Source organism: Eumetopias jubatus, unplaced genomic scaffold (genome assembly GCF_037043125.1).
Source record: "Eumetopias jubatus isolate StellerSeaLion01/CBP00866 unplaced genomic scaffold, mEumJub1_p1.0 scaffold_7, whole genome shotgun sequence".
Lineage (NCBI taxonomy): Eukaryota > Metazoa > Chordata > Mammalia > Carnivora > Otariidae > Eumetopias > Eumetopias jubatus.
Genome location: NW_028274813.1, coordinates 96,964,556 through 96,980,184, shown reverse-complemented (window position 1 = coordinate 96,980,184; position 15,629 = coordinate 96,964,556). Strand labels below are relative to the sequence as shown.

Genomic DNA, 15,629 nt, shown 5'->3' with positions numbered 1-15,629 from the left:
GGACAGCTTTCACAACTGCTGGGGCCTGAGAGAATATAATATCAGGTATGTTGATTGTTTCCATAAATTAAAAAAAGGCTATAGAATAAGGTTCTACTTTCCCCCTTTTAGTCCTTCTGTCAATGATGCTGGTGAAAAAAGAGGCCTTTTAGTACTGTGCTCCTGAATCAGTGTCACCTGAGGAGAAAAAAATTAGATTTTTTTTATGTTTTGTTTTTTGCTTTGTTTCTGTAGTTTATAAAATCAAACGCAAATTCCAGCACGACTGTCTTCTCAGTGTATGTATTTTCCCTCTATACATGGTTAACGGAAGAAACAGTCAAACTGGAGAATGTAGGTTTCTAGATTTTAAGCTGACTGTTCTGCATACAAATTTAAGTTAAAACTTTTTATAAAAGACCCTTTTCTGATACCCCTTTGAAAAGTAAAGTTTGAAGAACTAATGATGGATGTGATAGCCTGGTTGGTCATCTTCCACCAGAACTCAGTCATTGTCAACCTAGCTAGTTCTTTGAAGGGTATTTATACATCTCAATAGAAGAGTTTCTGCTTTTTCTGGAAATAAAAATAATGATCCTCAGATGTCAATTCACCATCATGGATTTGCATGAAAGCTTCACAGTTGAGCCTTCAATTTGTTATGGTCTTAGTAAACATCAGCCCTTTCCCAGTTTTGTGACCTTATTTAAAAACAAAACAAAAAATAAAAACCTCAGTAACACCTGAGAGGGAAGTCTCATAAGAGGAAACATATCACTATAGCGAAACTGATTTCAAACAGGAGAAATTCCTTTCTATTGACATTTGGGAAATTATAGCATAAACCCGATTCAAGATGGTCCCTAAAAATAGGAGCGGATCTCTCCATTCAGGCTATCTTATAACTATATTCCATGGCAGTAAATACTGGGAATATATTTCCTTATCATCTGCTTGGAGGGCTTCAAGTCCTGGTAATCAGACATTTGAAATTCTCCCTGATCCTCAGCAATCCATCCATTTATATTGATAGTTCAGAGGCAGAAATGCTAAAAATAAAGTCAGGTTTTTTTTTGTTTTTTAAAGATTTTATTTATTTGACAGAGAGAGACACAGCAAGAGAGGGAACACAAGCAGGGGGAGTGGGAGAGGGAGAAGCAGACTCCCCACTGAGCAGGGAGCCCAATGTGGGGCTGGATCCCAGGATCCCGGAATCATGACCTGAGCCAAAGGCAGACGCTTAACGACTGAGCCACCCAGGCACCCCGAAACTCAGTTTTTGAAATATAGAATATTGTTTCACGTATTTTTTATGATAGAAGACAGGTGGAAAGTTACATATTTCATTCCAAATCCAACTTAGGAAAGCTTTTGTTTCTGACCTATTCTGCTTAAATTGATTTCTTTCTCTAATAGCACAGTTGTTGTCAGAAGTAATTTCTAACTTCTATTTCATCTTGATGGCTTAGGAGGAAATAGTATCCACCTTTTTCTGTATTCACCCTGTGGAAAGTCACTGTTGGTGGGACACTGCTTCAATAACTTAGGGGCAAGTGTGATGCTCACACATGAAACCTAGGAGCCTTGTTCTTATGGTATACCTCCCAAGTTAGTGGAGGTCACAAGGCTAAAATATTTCCTACAAGACATCTTGCTTTTTCAAATAAAAGATTATGTACTTGTTGATAGAATTTGAACCATAAACTCTTCTACAAAAATCTTTTAAGCAATTACATTTCAGAATAATATTTATATAATAATAATATCTATCATAGATATATTTTATAAATTGCTTTTAATCCTCACAAAAATTTTATGAGCATTTTATCACTCTTTTACAGATTACTCAGCTTGAACAGCTTGCTAATATCACAAAGCTAATGAGTGCAAATCTGGAATTTGGCTCTAAGCCTTCTAATTCTATATTCTACATGTCACTACTACTATATCTTACTGCTTTAGATAGATTAGATTTGAAGGGTCAGTCTATCAAGCACAAGTAACAGCTGTTTCATTCATTTTTAATATATAATATAGGTCATATATTCATACTAGTTATCAACAGGTATTTGCCTGTTAAACTCAGATTTATAAAAGTTCTATCAAAGCTGCTTTATTACTATGTTAATCAATTATTGGGTAATATTTTTATATGAAGAATCTCTGACACAAGTTCAAGAAGGATCAGTGAATTATACGTTTTGTTATATATTACTCTCGAGGATGAATTGTTGATTTTTTTTCTAAATTAAATTATAACTTAGAGAAAGGTGTTTTTAAATACTAAAAGTAAAAATGGCATTCTTTTTAACCTGTAAGTAAACAAGAATCCCATAATAGATGTGGAATGAAAAATTAGAAGGGAACTGGTGAATTACTTAATATATTGGACAATTAGCTAACCTTGTGGGAAAATTTTAATCAGAGCCCTGCTTTATAGAAAAATTAATTCCAGGGGAATTAAACACCTAAATATGAAAAACAAAACTTTAAAAAGAAAACAGGGGGTACCTTTATGACACATTGGGATAGGGAAGGATTTCAACACAAGACACAGAAAACGCAGATTAAAAATGAAAAGGTTGATATATTTGACTTCCTGGAAATTAAAAACATCTCTGCATCAAAGACTCCAAAAACAAAATGAAAAGATGAGCTACAACTAGGAGAATGTAATAGCAGCATGTATAGCCAATGGAGAATTAGTATATAGACTACATGATAAATACCCTCATTTTTAAATGTGTGGTTTCTTGAACAGTGTGGTTCTTTAGTTGAGATTCTCTGACTAGCAATATCAGCATCGGTGGGAACGAACGTATTAGAAATCAGGATTCCCTGGCCCCCACTCAAGACCGTACTGATTCAGAAACTCTGGAGGTTGGGTTTTGCAGTCTTTAACAGACTCTCCAGGTGATTCTGATGCATGCTAAAATTTGATAGCCATTGTATTAGAGTAAACTCAAATGATAAATATTCAATCTTATCTTCAACCAGAAAACGTAAGACTGTGAAATATTTTTTCATACCCATAAGAGTAGCTAACATTGGGCGCCTGGGTGGCTCAGTTGGTTAAGCGACTGCCTTCGGCTCAGGTCATGATCCTGGAGTCCCGGGATCCAGTCCCCGCATCGGTCTCCCTGCTTGGCAGGGAGTCTGCTTCTCCCTCTGACCCGCTTCCCTCTCGTGCTCTCTATCTCTCATTCTCTCTCTCTCAAATAAATAAATAAAATCTTTAAAAAAACAAAAAAGAGTAGCTAACGTTTAAGTTTTAACGAGGATGTAGAAAAATTGTAGCTTTGCTGTTGGAAATACAAATTAGCATAACTGTGGTTTCAGGGAGTAATTTGGAAATACCCAGTAGAGTTGAAGATGTGCATCCTTGATGACCAAGTATTTCTACTTTTAAGTATTTACCGTAAAAAAAACTCTTGCACAGAGATACAGCAGTCAAAAATAAAGGATTTTTGTTGTAGCACTATTTGAAATAATGAAACTTTATGATAAACTGTCTATCAGTAAGGAATGAATAAGCTGGTTTTAATCCATGCAGCTATTGTACAGTCTGTTTAAAGTCAGCGAATTTGCAAATACGGCTAAAAGTTAGCATCTTTTAAAAATGAATAGTGGTGCATGTGTACCTACTTCCTGTACTTTGTTTGAAATGCTTCATAATTTTAAATTTAAAAAAATTAAATGGGATATTAAAAGGATCCCCACCTGGCTCTGTCTTATCTTTCAGGATTCTGTTTCAAAAGATTGAGTTTGGGGCACCTGGGTGACTCAGTGGTTGAGTGGCTGGCTCTTGATTTCAGCTCAGGTCATGATCTCAGGGTCCTGGGATCAAGCCCCACATTGGACTGCATGTGCTCAGTGGGGAGTTTGCTTGAGGAGTCTCACTCTCCCTCCCTCTCCTCTTCCCCCCACTCCTGCTTGCACGCACACTCTCTCTCTCTCAAATAAGTAACTAAATCTTAAAAAAATAAAATGGTGATTGAATTTGGGCAAACTAGAATCTTCAGTCTAGTTGAGGGGGGAAGGTATAACTAGACACTGAAAATCATTTTTTGAACACTAAATGCAAAAAACCCTCCAGGAAATGCAAGTTAATTGAGTATAAATTCTTGAGTAATTGCCGTGGCCCAAAGTAGAGGGACATATAGGCATATTATAGTATCATGTGTCCAAAATTATATTAGAGTTGAATTAGAGTAGGCTTTGGGGGGGTTTTATTATTTGTTTTTCATTTTGTTTTGTTTTGCTTTTTAGCAGGGGGAGTGCAGAGGGAGAGAGAAAATCTTAAGCTGACTCCATGCCCAGTGCAGAGCCCTACACAGGGCTTGATCTCACAACTCTGAGATCATGACATGAGCTGTGAAATCAAGAGTAGGATATTTATCCAACTAAGCCATCCAGGTGCCCGAAGTAGGGTTTTTTTGGTTTGTTTCGTTTGTTTCTAGAAGTAAAAGTTAAGTGGAAGAGAATATGAAGGCTGTATATTCTAACCTTTTTTTTTTTTAGCTCATATTCCATTTTGATAAATAATACTCGTGGTTAATTTAATTTGAAATTTCACAGTAAGTTAAATACTATTCTAAAAATGATTGAATAAAAGATTTTGTGATTGCAGAGAGGAATCCTTTTCCCCTCACATTTTTATCTACATATGGACAAGGGATCTTCAGTTCTCTCAGAAGTGCTAGAGGGAAAAGTCTAGCTTTCTGTATTAATCAGGATGGGCTAGACTGTGTTGCCATAACAAAGCAAGCCTGAAATACCAGTGGCATAACCACACATATTTACTTTCATTCATATTATATGTACAGCGCAGATCATTGGAGGCCCTTGCTCCACATAGTCCCTTGGGAACTCCCATTTAGACACTGGTATGTTATAGTTTCACCAGTGAGATACATAACTCCCAAGGTGCACAAAGGGAGAAAGAAAATGGAGCATTGATTCTTAATTATGTTAACTGAGAAATGAAATATATCATTTGTGCTCCATTCATGGTCCTATACTAGCTGCAAAGGAAACAGAAATGTAGGTGAGCAAATGGAATATTGACGAGTGCTGTCTCTGTTCTGTGTTCTCTTTACCACTTTACTTGCACCTCATAGAAGGCATTAGATAGCTCCATGCTACTAGTTCATGGTGTAAATGAATATTCTTTATCAGCCAAAACTTCAGAAGGGAAGGGGATTTTCAGTGGTAGGACTCGAATACCAGACTCTACCTTGAGCCTCCAAAAGTAACTTGATTTTGCTTATCTTACATTACACCTTTTTTCCCCCCTCTGAATCACATGCTAATCAAACTGAATGCTGAATCTGATTGTTTGCTACAGGCTTTTCTGTTCAGGATGTGAAAGATCAAAGCACTAACTAGGTCACATGCAAAATTAAGTTAAAGTGGTTTCTTGGAAAGTTTTTTGACATCTAAATCAAACTTTAGTCTAAAGATTTCCTTTTGTGTGTCTTCTTACAAAGAGCGAAATGTGTGAGAGAAAAGTCCTCATAAGTTTTCAGAAGAGATCTTTGGGCACCTCGGTGGCTCAGTCAGTTAAGCGTCCGACTCTTGATTTCTGCTCAGGTCATGATCTCAGGTTTGTGGGATCAAGCCCTATGTCGGGCTCTACGCTGGGTGTGGAACCTGCTTGAGATTCTCTCCCTCCTGCCCCTTCTCTCTTCCTCTCTAAAAAAAAAGAGAGAACGAGATCTCAATCATAATAGTAGGAAATTATCACCTTAGTTCATTCAACTCACTAGGTAATATTTGAGGTTTCCCCTCAACTTGAAATCAGTTTCAATACCTTTGCTTTGAGAACTTAACTTCTTATGTGGGTTTTTTTGTAACATAATCTACTTTGGATTTAATATCGTTAGTCATTGTTGAGATTAGGTAGGTCATGTTAATAATATTCAATAGAAAGTATTTTAGGAACTAAAGATACATTAAAGTGGGGAAAGGTTGGAGGTAGGGAAACCAACTAGTGTTGTACTTTTTAGTGATTACGAATCTAAGTTCCTTAAGGGCAAGGACTATTGTGTTGTTCGTTTGTGTATTTCCAGTCTTTGCAGGTTCATTGTGAGTTTGTAATTATTGCAAATCATTTGTGGCAGGAAATAAAATTAATAAATAAATAAGTGAGTAAATGAATTATCCTTTACTGTTAAAAGAAAGACAGCTAAATACCTAGACTTATATAGTGGCAAGGAAAACAAAGGGCCTGGAAGAATACGGGGGACTTAAGAGGGCTAAGTAAAGTGGAGTGTATGATGAGGAACAAAATTAAGCATATTCTAAAACTGAATACTGGGGAACTAGAGAAAAGAAGGTTTTAAGTAACAGTTGGGGAAAAAAATGTCTATGTGTGTTTTTTTTTTTTCCTTAGAGAGGAGAGTTATCCAAGATATTGCTGATAAATCTAATAGGTATTAGAGTGAAAACTAATTGGAAAAAGACTGCATAGACAGTGAAATGAAAAAAAGAAAGTAGATTTGGGAGTTATTTACATGTAATTGATAGATTAAATCACTTTATGGATGAATTCTAGGATTAAATTGTTTTATAGATGAATTTTGGTGAGAGTAAGAATAGGCTAAGTTATATTGTTTTAAACTTTTTTTAAAATTGGATCTGTTTAAGCTGTGTTTTATTACATAAGAATAAATTCTGCTACCAGGAATGCCAATAATTTGTCCACATTTTCAGTTGCAATGGAGTTTTGCTTGAATTAGGCTGCCAGAATTTCACTGTGATGTTTTCACTGTAACAGGGTTTGTGGCACATTTAAAGCTACTTTGTGGCAAACAGAGCTGGGAAAGAAAGCTATATACAGTCCTCTGTGTAGCAGAAATTATTTTAAAGGATAGGTTTAGAGAGAAAAGGATGTAGTTGCAGAATAGCTATAGAGAATCTGACAAGTAGGTCCTCTAAATAGCAGCCACTGCTGCAACTCTACAAATAATTACATCTGCATTGTGTGGAAAGGGTTGTTGGTAGTACTTCAATATTTTTAAACTTCATTTCTATCTGCATGTGACAATAGCATCATCAGTCATGTGTTCTAGGTTTTTGAGAATTAGAAAAGGGTCATAGAAGTCATCGTATCCATTTTACAGTTGTAAGGAAAATTTGCCAGAGAACCAAAGCTTCATAGCCAGTTAAATTGTTAGGCTAAGACTAACTAATGAATATTCTTTTGACTTCTAGTCTAGTACTTTTCCTATAATCCTGTGCAGTCTTCCTTCTTTAAATGTGATTAAAACTGAGAAATTTTTGTCTAAGCATTGATTTTATTTATATCTAGAATATAAGAATTAAGAGGAAAGTACCATTTTTTTTCTCTTAGTAACTTCTTATGTGAAATAAATTTATCAAACAACTTAACTATCATTTTATTGATGAGGAAAAAAGCCTAAATTTTTTCTTTGGCAGGTGATTCATTCCATCTGGTTTAAATTTGGACAGTCAATATTTTTTAACTATTATTTTTTATTGAAGCATAGTTGACACACAATGTTGCATTAGTTTCAAGTGTGTAACAGTGATTCATCAAGTTTCTGTACATTATGCTGTGCTCACAAGTGTAGCTACCATTTGTCACCATACAATGGTATTATAATGCCATTGACTATATTCTCTCTTGCCGTACCTTTCTCCCTATGACTTATTCATTCCATAACTGGAAGCCTGTATCTTCCACTCCCCTTCACCCATTTTGCCCATCTCCCATCTCCTCCCTTCTAGCAGCCACCAGTTTGTTCTCTGTATTTATGGGTCTGTTTCTGCTCTTTTTGTTTGTTTCATTTTTTAGATTCCACATATGAGTGAGATCACATGGTTTTGTCTTTCTCTGACTGACTTATTTCACTTAGTTTAATACCCTCTAGGTCCATTGATGTCCTTGCAAATGGCAAGATCTCATTCTTTTTTATAGCTGAGTAATATTCCATTGTATATCTATACCACATCTTTTTTATCCATTCATCTATCACTGGACACTTAGGTTGCTTCCATATCTTGGCTCTTATAAATAATGCTGCAATAACCATAGGGATGCATGTATCTTTTTGAATTTATGGTTTCATTTTCTTTGGGTAAATACTCAGTAGTGGAATTACTAGATCATATGGTATTTCTGTTTTTAATTTTTTGAGAAACCTCCATAGTGTATTCCACAGTGGCTGCACCAATTTACATTCCTACCAACAGTACACAGGTGTTCGTAAATTTTTTTGAGGGATAAACAAGTGTTTTAAAAATGATGTTTTCCTTTTCATCTTTTGTAACCAGAAAGAAGTTGAGAATTTTACAGACCTAGAGAAACTCTACCTCTACCTTCAGCTGCCTTCTGGTCTCAGCAATGGAGAGAAAAGGTATATCTCTTCTTGCTTTTGCCTTAATTACAGTGTTAATAGGACATCCCTAAGGTGTGTGTGGGGTGTGTGTCATGGTTGTTATTGTTGTGTGCTATTCCTAAAATCATCAGAAAACAGAATGGCAAAACAGTAGATCTTTTAGTCTTTGATCATATTTGGTTAAGTGTTTACTTATAGTTTTTGCTGATTCATTTATGCTTCTGGGTAAATGCTATGAAATGCAATTTGGGTTATGTTTTTTAAACAGATCAGTATATTTTTGCAGTGTGAGGGATTGTGAAAATTAGACAGAAAAGCAAAAAATAGATACGTATTGTAAGCAATGAAGTTACAGTTTTTTTAGTTACTGCTAGGTGAATAGATGACAATATAAAAAAGAAAAAGTTAAATTGCATATATGGAACATGAATTTATTATAAATGTAAGATACTTTAAGTGCGTTTGGGAATATTGCTGTATTTTCATTACTAAAAATATTTAATAGTTTCATGTGGAATATAGAGAAGTTCTTAGCTCATGTATTCTATTAAAGTTTCATTATCCTTCTTAGTATTTCTCAAAGTTCATTTCATTCATGTAAGTTACACTTAAAATTCTGTTACTTTAAAATTGTGTATGAAAAGAAATAGCATGAAAATTCTGTTGCTTTTACCTCTTCTCCCTCAAACCAAATTTTATAACCATTTTAAGCATTTATTTGTCCTAGAAACTCGCTCACTATCTTCCTTGGAATTAAAGTATTATTATAGTTAGTTGAGATGAATATCGGAATCAGTAGAGGATCTTCCCTCATGTTATCTTGGGTGTCCATTTTATGGGTTTAGTTTATAAATGATGCTGCCATATAGTAAAAACTGAGGATGTTTAGTAGAAGTGTTGGCATGGGGAGGGGAGCCAGTTACAGGAAGGACCGTAGGAGGAGATTTGTCCTCTCATGATCTCCCAGATGTGAATTGCATTCTGGAGCATGGAGTGCTTAATAAGATTTCAGGGTAGTTACCTGAAAACATGCTAAGCAAATAGAAAATATTTTTTCCACAACTTAAAAGTTTGATGATTTGGTAAGTTTAGGCAAATGAACAGGCAAGTGAGTGAACAAATATCCACTTCGAGGTCATTTTCACCAAAACAAATACCTTATGTTGTCGGTGCTCCATCACCTGTGCCACTGTAGAACCCATCGGGAGGGATGGAACAGGGTAGTAACTTCAGTCAGTCACTAGCTATAGAAAATGGCTCACAACCACAGGTGGACAATTTGCATATAGATAACTGGGCATCTATTATATGGCTTGAGTTTGATTTGGTCATTTATAGTGTGTTTACATGCAGTTCTTTAATGGAACTTACAGGCCTGGCTCAAAAATTATCAATTAATTGTTGTCTGGTTCAGCTAAAACACGTTTTTGTTTTACAATTAGTGATCAGAATGCCGTGTCATCTAGTCGGGCACAGCAAATGCATGCCTTTTCCTGGATTCGAAATACCCTAGAAGAACATCCTGAGACTTCATTGCCCAAACAGGAAGTCTATGATGAGTACAAGTAAGTATCATGTGCATACATTAGGCATGCTGATGTGTTAAAGAGCTTAAGTACTATACTTGACTGTAGTGATTTGTTTTATCATTGGTGAATATCATGCTCATATATGGGATTTTGACTTAGAGATTTCTAAGGTTCTTTCCATCTCTAAGCTTCTCTGCTAGCATGTATCATAAAGGACAGAATTATTGAGTAAAAGGATTCTCTAGAGTTCTTCTGGATGATAGGAGGGATGTTTGAGGGTAGAATGATAATGGTATAGGATTGCTGAATGAAAGGGTTCCTATAGAGTTCTTAAGGATGAAAGTAAGGGTGTGTCTGGGGTTAGAAGAACAGTGGAAGGCAATAAATAAGTCAGTGTGAAAGGGAAAACTAAAACATGTTTTTTATTTAGACTTCTTAAAGGCCTTTTTCATATGTCCAAAACTTTTCTAATGCTTCTCTATACCAACCAAAAAAAAAAAAAGCTAAGTTTCTAGAGTATTGTGAATTACTTATTCATGAATGTGGGAGTTCAGTGGCTTATACATATTCAAATAATGTCATTTGTACAGATAATTTATTTAAATACAGGAAACATAAATATAGAGACTAATGGGCCTTTCTGGATAAAGAAAATTTAATAGTTGCTAAGTCTAGATTTATTTAACATTTTTATAATTGATGTGGAAGATGGAATTTATTCTGACAGAGTAAATAAAACCAAAATTTTCAGAGTATTTAAATGTCAAACCAACAAGCATTCGTGTGTTGTACTTACACAATTTGAAAGAAAAGTGTCAAATAACTGCTTTGTTAACCAGTGTAAAATGAGGCAAAGGGACACTACACTTACTGCGATTTTAGTACCTAGAAAGAAAACTTCTACCTTCATTCAAAATTGTGATTCCCTCACCTTAAGGAACATAATGGAGCTGGAGAAAGTCTAGAGAAAAATGTCTGAAATGATCAAGGGAACAAAGTTAAACTGAAGAGCTTTAGATTTTTTTCTCTTTCAGAAAATTAAAGCTAAGAGTGCATGTGACCCAAGTCTATAAAGTTCATTCTCTTAATTTATAACAATCTGTTGAATGCCAGACCCTGTCTTAAGTTCTGAGGATATAATGAATAAGACACAGCCCCTCCCATTCATGAAAAATATGTATGTATTTATAGTAAGTATTAATTTTTCACTAAACTTAACTAATTAAAACAGATAACCCTGTAAAACTACAAAGAAGCAAATATTAATAATTGAAAGGGTGTTAATATCAGTAAACATGTGATATGTTGAAGAAACTCTGGATTGAGTATCAACAGACTGGTTCTGTCATTAAATCTGTGACCTAGACAGGTGTTTTAACCATTCTTTTTGTTAGATGCATTATCTATAAAGTGAGGCAGTTGAAGAAGTATGAGGTTTCTTAATAGCTTTAAAATTCTAAAAGTTGTTTCAAGTAGGAAATGTTGAGGAACCAGTTATCCAGAGATGCCTTGCTAGTTTCCCAAAAGGCAAATTGGACAAAATAGTAGATGACATTTTCATAATTAATTAATAAGACTCAAGATATTCATATATTTTTTGAAATGACCTCTTTCTGCTGTAGAACCATTTCCTGTGTTGTCATTAGGGACAGCACCCTAACTTTGTGGAAGTGTCCTTATGTTCTGACCCAGGAAAGCAGTCCTTATATTCCGAAAGGTTTCCTGCCTGTGACAAAAAATTGTTATATTTTTCTATTAAATCATTTTCTGAGATTTCCATAAGCTCTCATCATTCTTCTCATTATGAAAAGTTACAGGTTTTTCCTAAACAAAAAGAGAGATAAAGCACTCCATCATTTTGTGGGAGCAGTGGGAGCTTCAATTTTGAGTAATTGATTTGTAGTTGTAGTGGAGAGCAGCACAGATAAAAGGAAGGGACACTGACTACAGCTGAACGGAAGTAGTAGGTAAGGGAAATTTTGTATCATAACGTGACTAAGAAAGAAATATCCATTCTGTTCATGGAATGTGAAAGAATTGTGCTAATGATTATGCCTCTCTATATAGTCAGTATAGTACTATACCTCAGTCTGGGTATCTTAGTTCAAAAACCGTTTCACTAAGAATATACTTGATTTTCTGTTATATTCCCTACCGGGTTTCCGCATAGTAGACACAAATTTAATATTAAGAGTGATTAGAATGGTCTCTGATCCCTGACATTGATAATAAAATTTCAGTGTTTTAAGACTTAAGTCTTTTAGTGCACTCCTGTCCCCATTATATAGATGAAAACATTGAAACCCAGGGAAGTTAGGTGACTCTCCTAGTGTCACAAAACTAGTTAGGGGCCAGTATAGGGCTAGAACTCAGATTCCATGAGTTCTTTGCCAAAGGCAAATTTGTTAAATTTGAGTGATAGCATACTGCGTGGGTAGAAAAGGTTGGTCAAGTAGTTAGAAGTAAAGTTAGCTATGACTTCCACTTAGGCTGAATAAATAAGCTGCTCAAAATACAACTTAGTATACATACAATTAGTATACATGCGTATAAATAATACAACTGGGATAAGAGACCCACAGTAACATGTATTAGCATGACATGGGCTAAGAAAAAAGTATGTTTGTGTGTCCACATCATCATAGCATGTGGGAGCTCCAAATTCAAATTTTTCTTTCATTTGAGTATGCATTACCTAAAACCATAATTTGCCATGTGGGTTCAAATAACTTGAGAGGTGAAAAATGTAGGAGGACTATAGACAGGCAAGAAGTAGATCAAAGTATCAGGAAATAGCTAGTTAAAAGTTTTTTAATTATTTTGTGTTATCTAAAGAAAGCAAAATGTAGTATAACTACATTTTTTTTAAGTACAAGAGTTTTAAATCACAGAAGAGACTTCAATTAGACACAAAATAACATTCTTCTCCATAAAGATTTTTAGAGAAATTTTGTTCTTTCCTAATGGCCTTTTAGACTAGTCATCTTCCTATTTGGAGTACCTTAATGAGGTTTCCTGCGTAAAAACTTAACATAGAATGACGAGTCTGAAATTGATTCTATTTTAAATACTCACTGAAAAAATGTTGTTAATATGAAATATACCTTTATTTTAAGCTATTCTATTGCATTTAGACCCTTGTATAATTTATTGCAATGATGTTCAGATGTATTTTTTGTGAAATTAATCCCTTTCACAGTCATTAAAATCAAAATCCCTTTGAGAGGAAAAAATGAAGATATAATCTAAGACACCATTGACTGACTTAACACTCTTTTCATACTAAATTAAGATACTAATAGGAACAGAAAGCTTTAAGGGGCTTTCAGCATGCAAAATGTTTAATTTACAAATGATCCTGAACTTTTGTATTTGTTGAAACTTGAATTCTGATAATCTCATGTTTATGAAAATGATCAATAATGTGTTTATATTATTTTTGGATTACAAACGTAATTTGTATTCATCATTACAGTTTTGGGAAAGAGTTATAAACATATTTAAAAAAAAAAAAACTAGTACCAGTAAATCTTACTACCTAAAAATAACCACTTTGGTTTATTTCTTTTTATTTTTATCTAATGCCTTCTTTTTTTGTGTATGTTCTTGTTATTGTTTAACCAAATTTGGCCCCACTGTTTACACAATTCTTGAAGGGGGAACAGTGGCAAATAACACTGCAGCGAACATTCTTGATGATATAATTTAGTGTATATTATCAAAATTGAGATTGCGGGTTTATGGACCTTTATATATTAAGGATATTAACTATTAAAATGTAAATATTTTTTAAGATTACTGTGTATTGTTTTAATCTCTTTATAAGTAGTCTGATTTAGCCACTTTCTTTACAGCTTGTAGCACTGCTATTATGCTTAGAAATAACTTCGCCATGCCACTAGCAGCTCAATACCTGTGTATTTTTCCTAGATTTTTTTAAAGATATTTCTTATTTCACTCTTCATATATAATCCTTTAGTCTTGGTGAAAATGCCATTAGATAAGGCACTAACTTCAGTTTTTTTCTGAATATTACTAACTAATTATCCCAGCCTCATTTATTGAATAATTTTTTTTCTCTTAACACACTAATCTGAAATATAACTTTTAACTTATTACTAAAGCCCTTTTAGACTCAGTTTTTTTCCTTGATGTTTTCTGTCCTTATTCCAGTACCATACCATTTTTAATATTTTAACTATTAACTATTTAAAAAACTGGTAGGACCAGACTCCCCTTACTATGCTATCCCTCTTTTTAAAAAATTTCCTTGGTTTTATTTTCAGACCAGTTAATGTTTTTCATTTGAAGTTTGGGATCACTTTTCTAACTTTAAAAAAGGAAACCTCAAAGGAATTTTGATTCAAAATGCATTAAATGTGAAATCTTCTATTAGAAAAATTAATTTCAGAGCTAGAAGTATGTTTCTTAATTTATGTCTTTCTCATGCCCTTCAGTGAAGTTTCAGTTTTTTCCCTTCAATTAAGTCCACTTGTTTTTCTTTTTTTCCTTGGTAATTTTTTTTTTTGTTATTTATGTTAAAAATATTTTTTCTATTGCTTTACTACTGATTTGTTTAGGTTTATAGGCTATCTATAGACTTTTGTTCTATTTATGTTGTATTTTATATATACTGAATTTTTCAGTTGTTACTTTTGACTCGAGTAAAATTTATTCTATATATCTTCCTCACTCTATTTTATTACATTTAATAGATTTTCCTTCTGATTTTAAATAATAACAATGATAGGCATCATTTCCTCTTATAGTTTTTTGATGTTAAGGATGTTTCATTTATAGTTGATCAAGACCTTATTTGCTATTTTATGAGAAATGGATATTGAAATTTATCAAACGCTTTTGGGCATTTATTGAGATTATTATGAACTGCTTTTTTCTTTTACCTATTGATGTGATATATAAAGATATTACCTAACATATAAACCCTTCTTTTAGTTCTAGAATGAATGTTCTCTTCATATCAAGATGTGTAATCTTTTAGTGTACGGTTGATCTCTGTTTTCAAGTATATTATTTAGGATCTTTGCATCTATATTTATGAGTGAATATTTTGGTCTGTAATTTTCTTTTTTTGTGCTATCTTTGTCAGGTTTTGATATCAGGGTTAGGCCAGCTTCGTAAATGAATTGGAACTCTTTCCCTAAATTTCTGTGCTCTGGAACAGTTTATATAGCATGGGACTTATTTGTTGTTGAAAGTTTTAAAGAACTCAACCATAAAACCATCTAGGCCTGGAGCCTTTGTTGGAGGTAATTCTTTGACAATTTTTTGTGGTTTTTTTCTGGTTAGGTTTTTACTTCATCAAATTTAGTAATTTGTTTTTCCTTGAATTCATTCAGATTTTCAAATGTATCAGCATAGCATTACATATATTATTCTCTCCTAAATTGAGTTATCTTCTATATCTCTTATATCTATTTTCATATTTCTGGTTTTATACATTTGAATTTTCCTCTTTTTTTTCAAATTATACTTAGCTGTAGTTTATTTCTATTGGTTTTCTTTTAGAAAAAAAAATGAAGCTAAGATTGATATATCAGGGTGTTTGGTTTTTGGTGGGTTTTTTTGTTTTGTTTTGTTTTGTTTTTTGTCTCTTTTCTTACTTATTAGGTGCCTTTCTTTTCCTTCTCCTGATTTTCTTGGGATTTTTTTCTTACTCTGTAAATGGAATTCTTTGTTTTCATTCTTTTCCTATTTAAGATAAGAACATTTATATCTGAGTTTGTCTCTGATTATG

At 33.7% G+C, this 15,629-nt stretch overlaps 1 protein-coding gene across 2 annotated transcripts in view; it reads left to right on the top strand.

Annotated features, from left to right (window-relative positions):
- RFX7 (regulatory factor X7) overlaps window positions 1–15,629 on the top strand; it is a 136,608-nt gene that overhangs the window by 72,806 nt on the left and 48,173 nt on the right. For both annotated transcript variants that reach the window (XM_088024806.1, XM_088024807.1), the window contains exons 4-5: window positions 8,278–8,360; window positions 9,785–9,907. In XM_088024806.1, coding sequence (XP_087880932.1) covers window positions 8,278–8,360; window positions 9,785–9,907 — 206 coding nt within the window. The remainder of the gene's footprint in view (window positions 1–8,277; window positions 8,361–9,784; window positions 9,908–15,629) is intronic.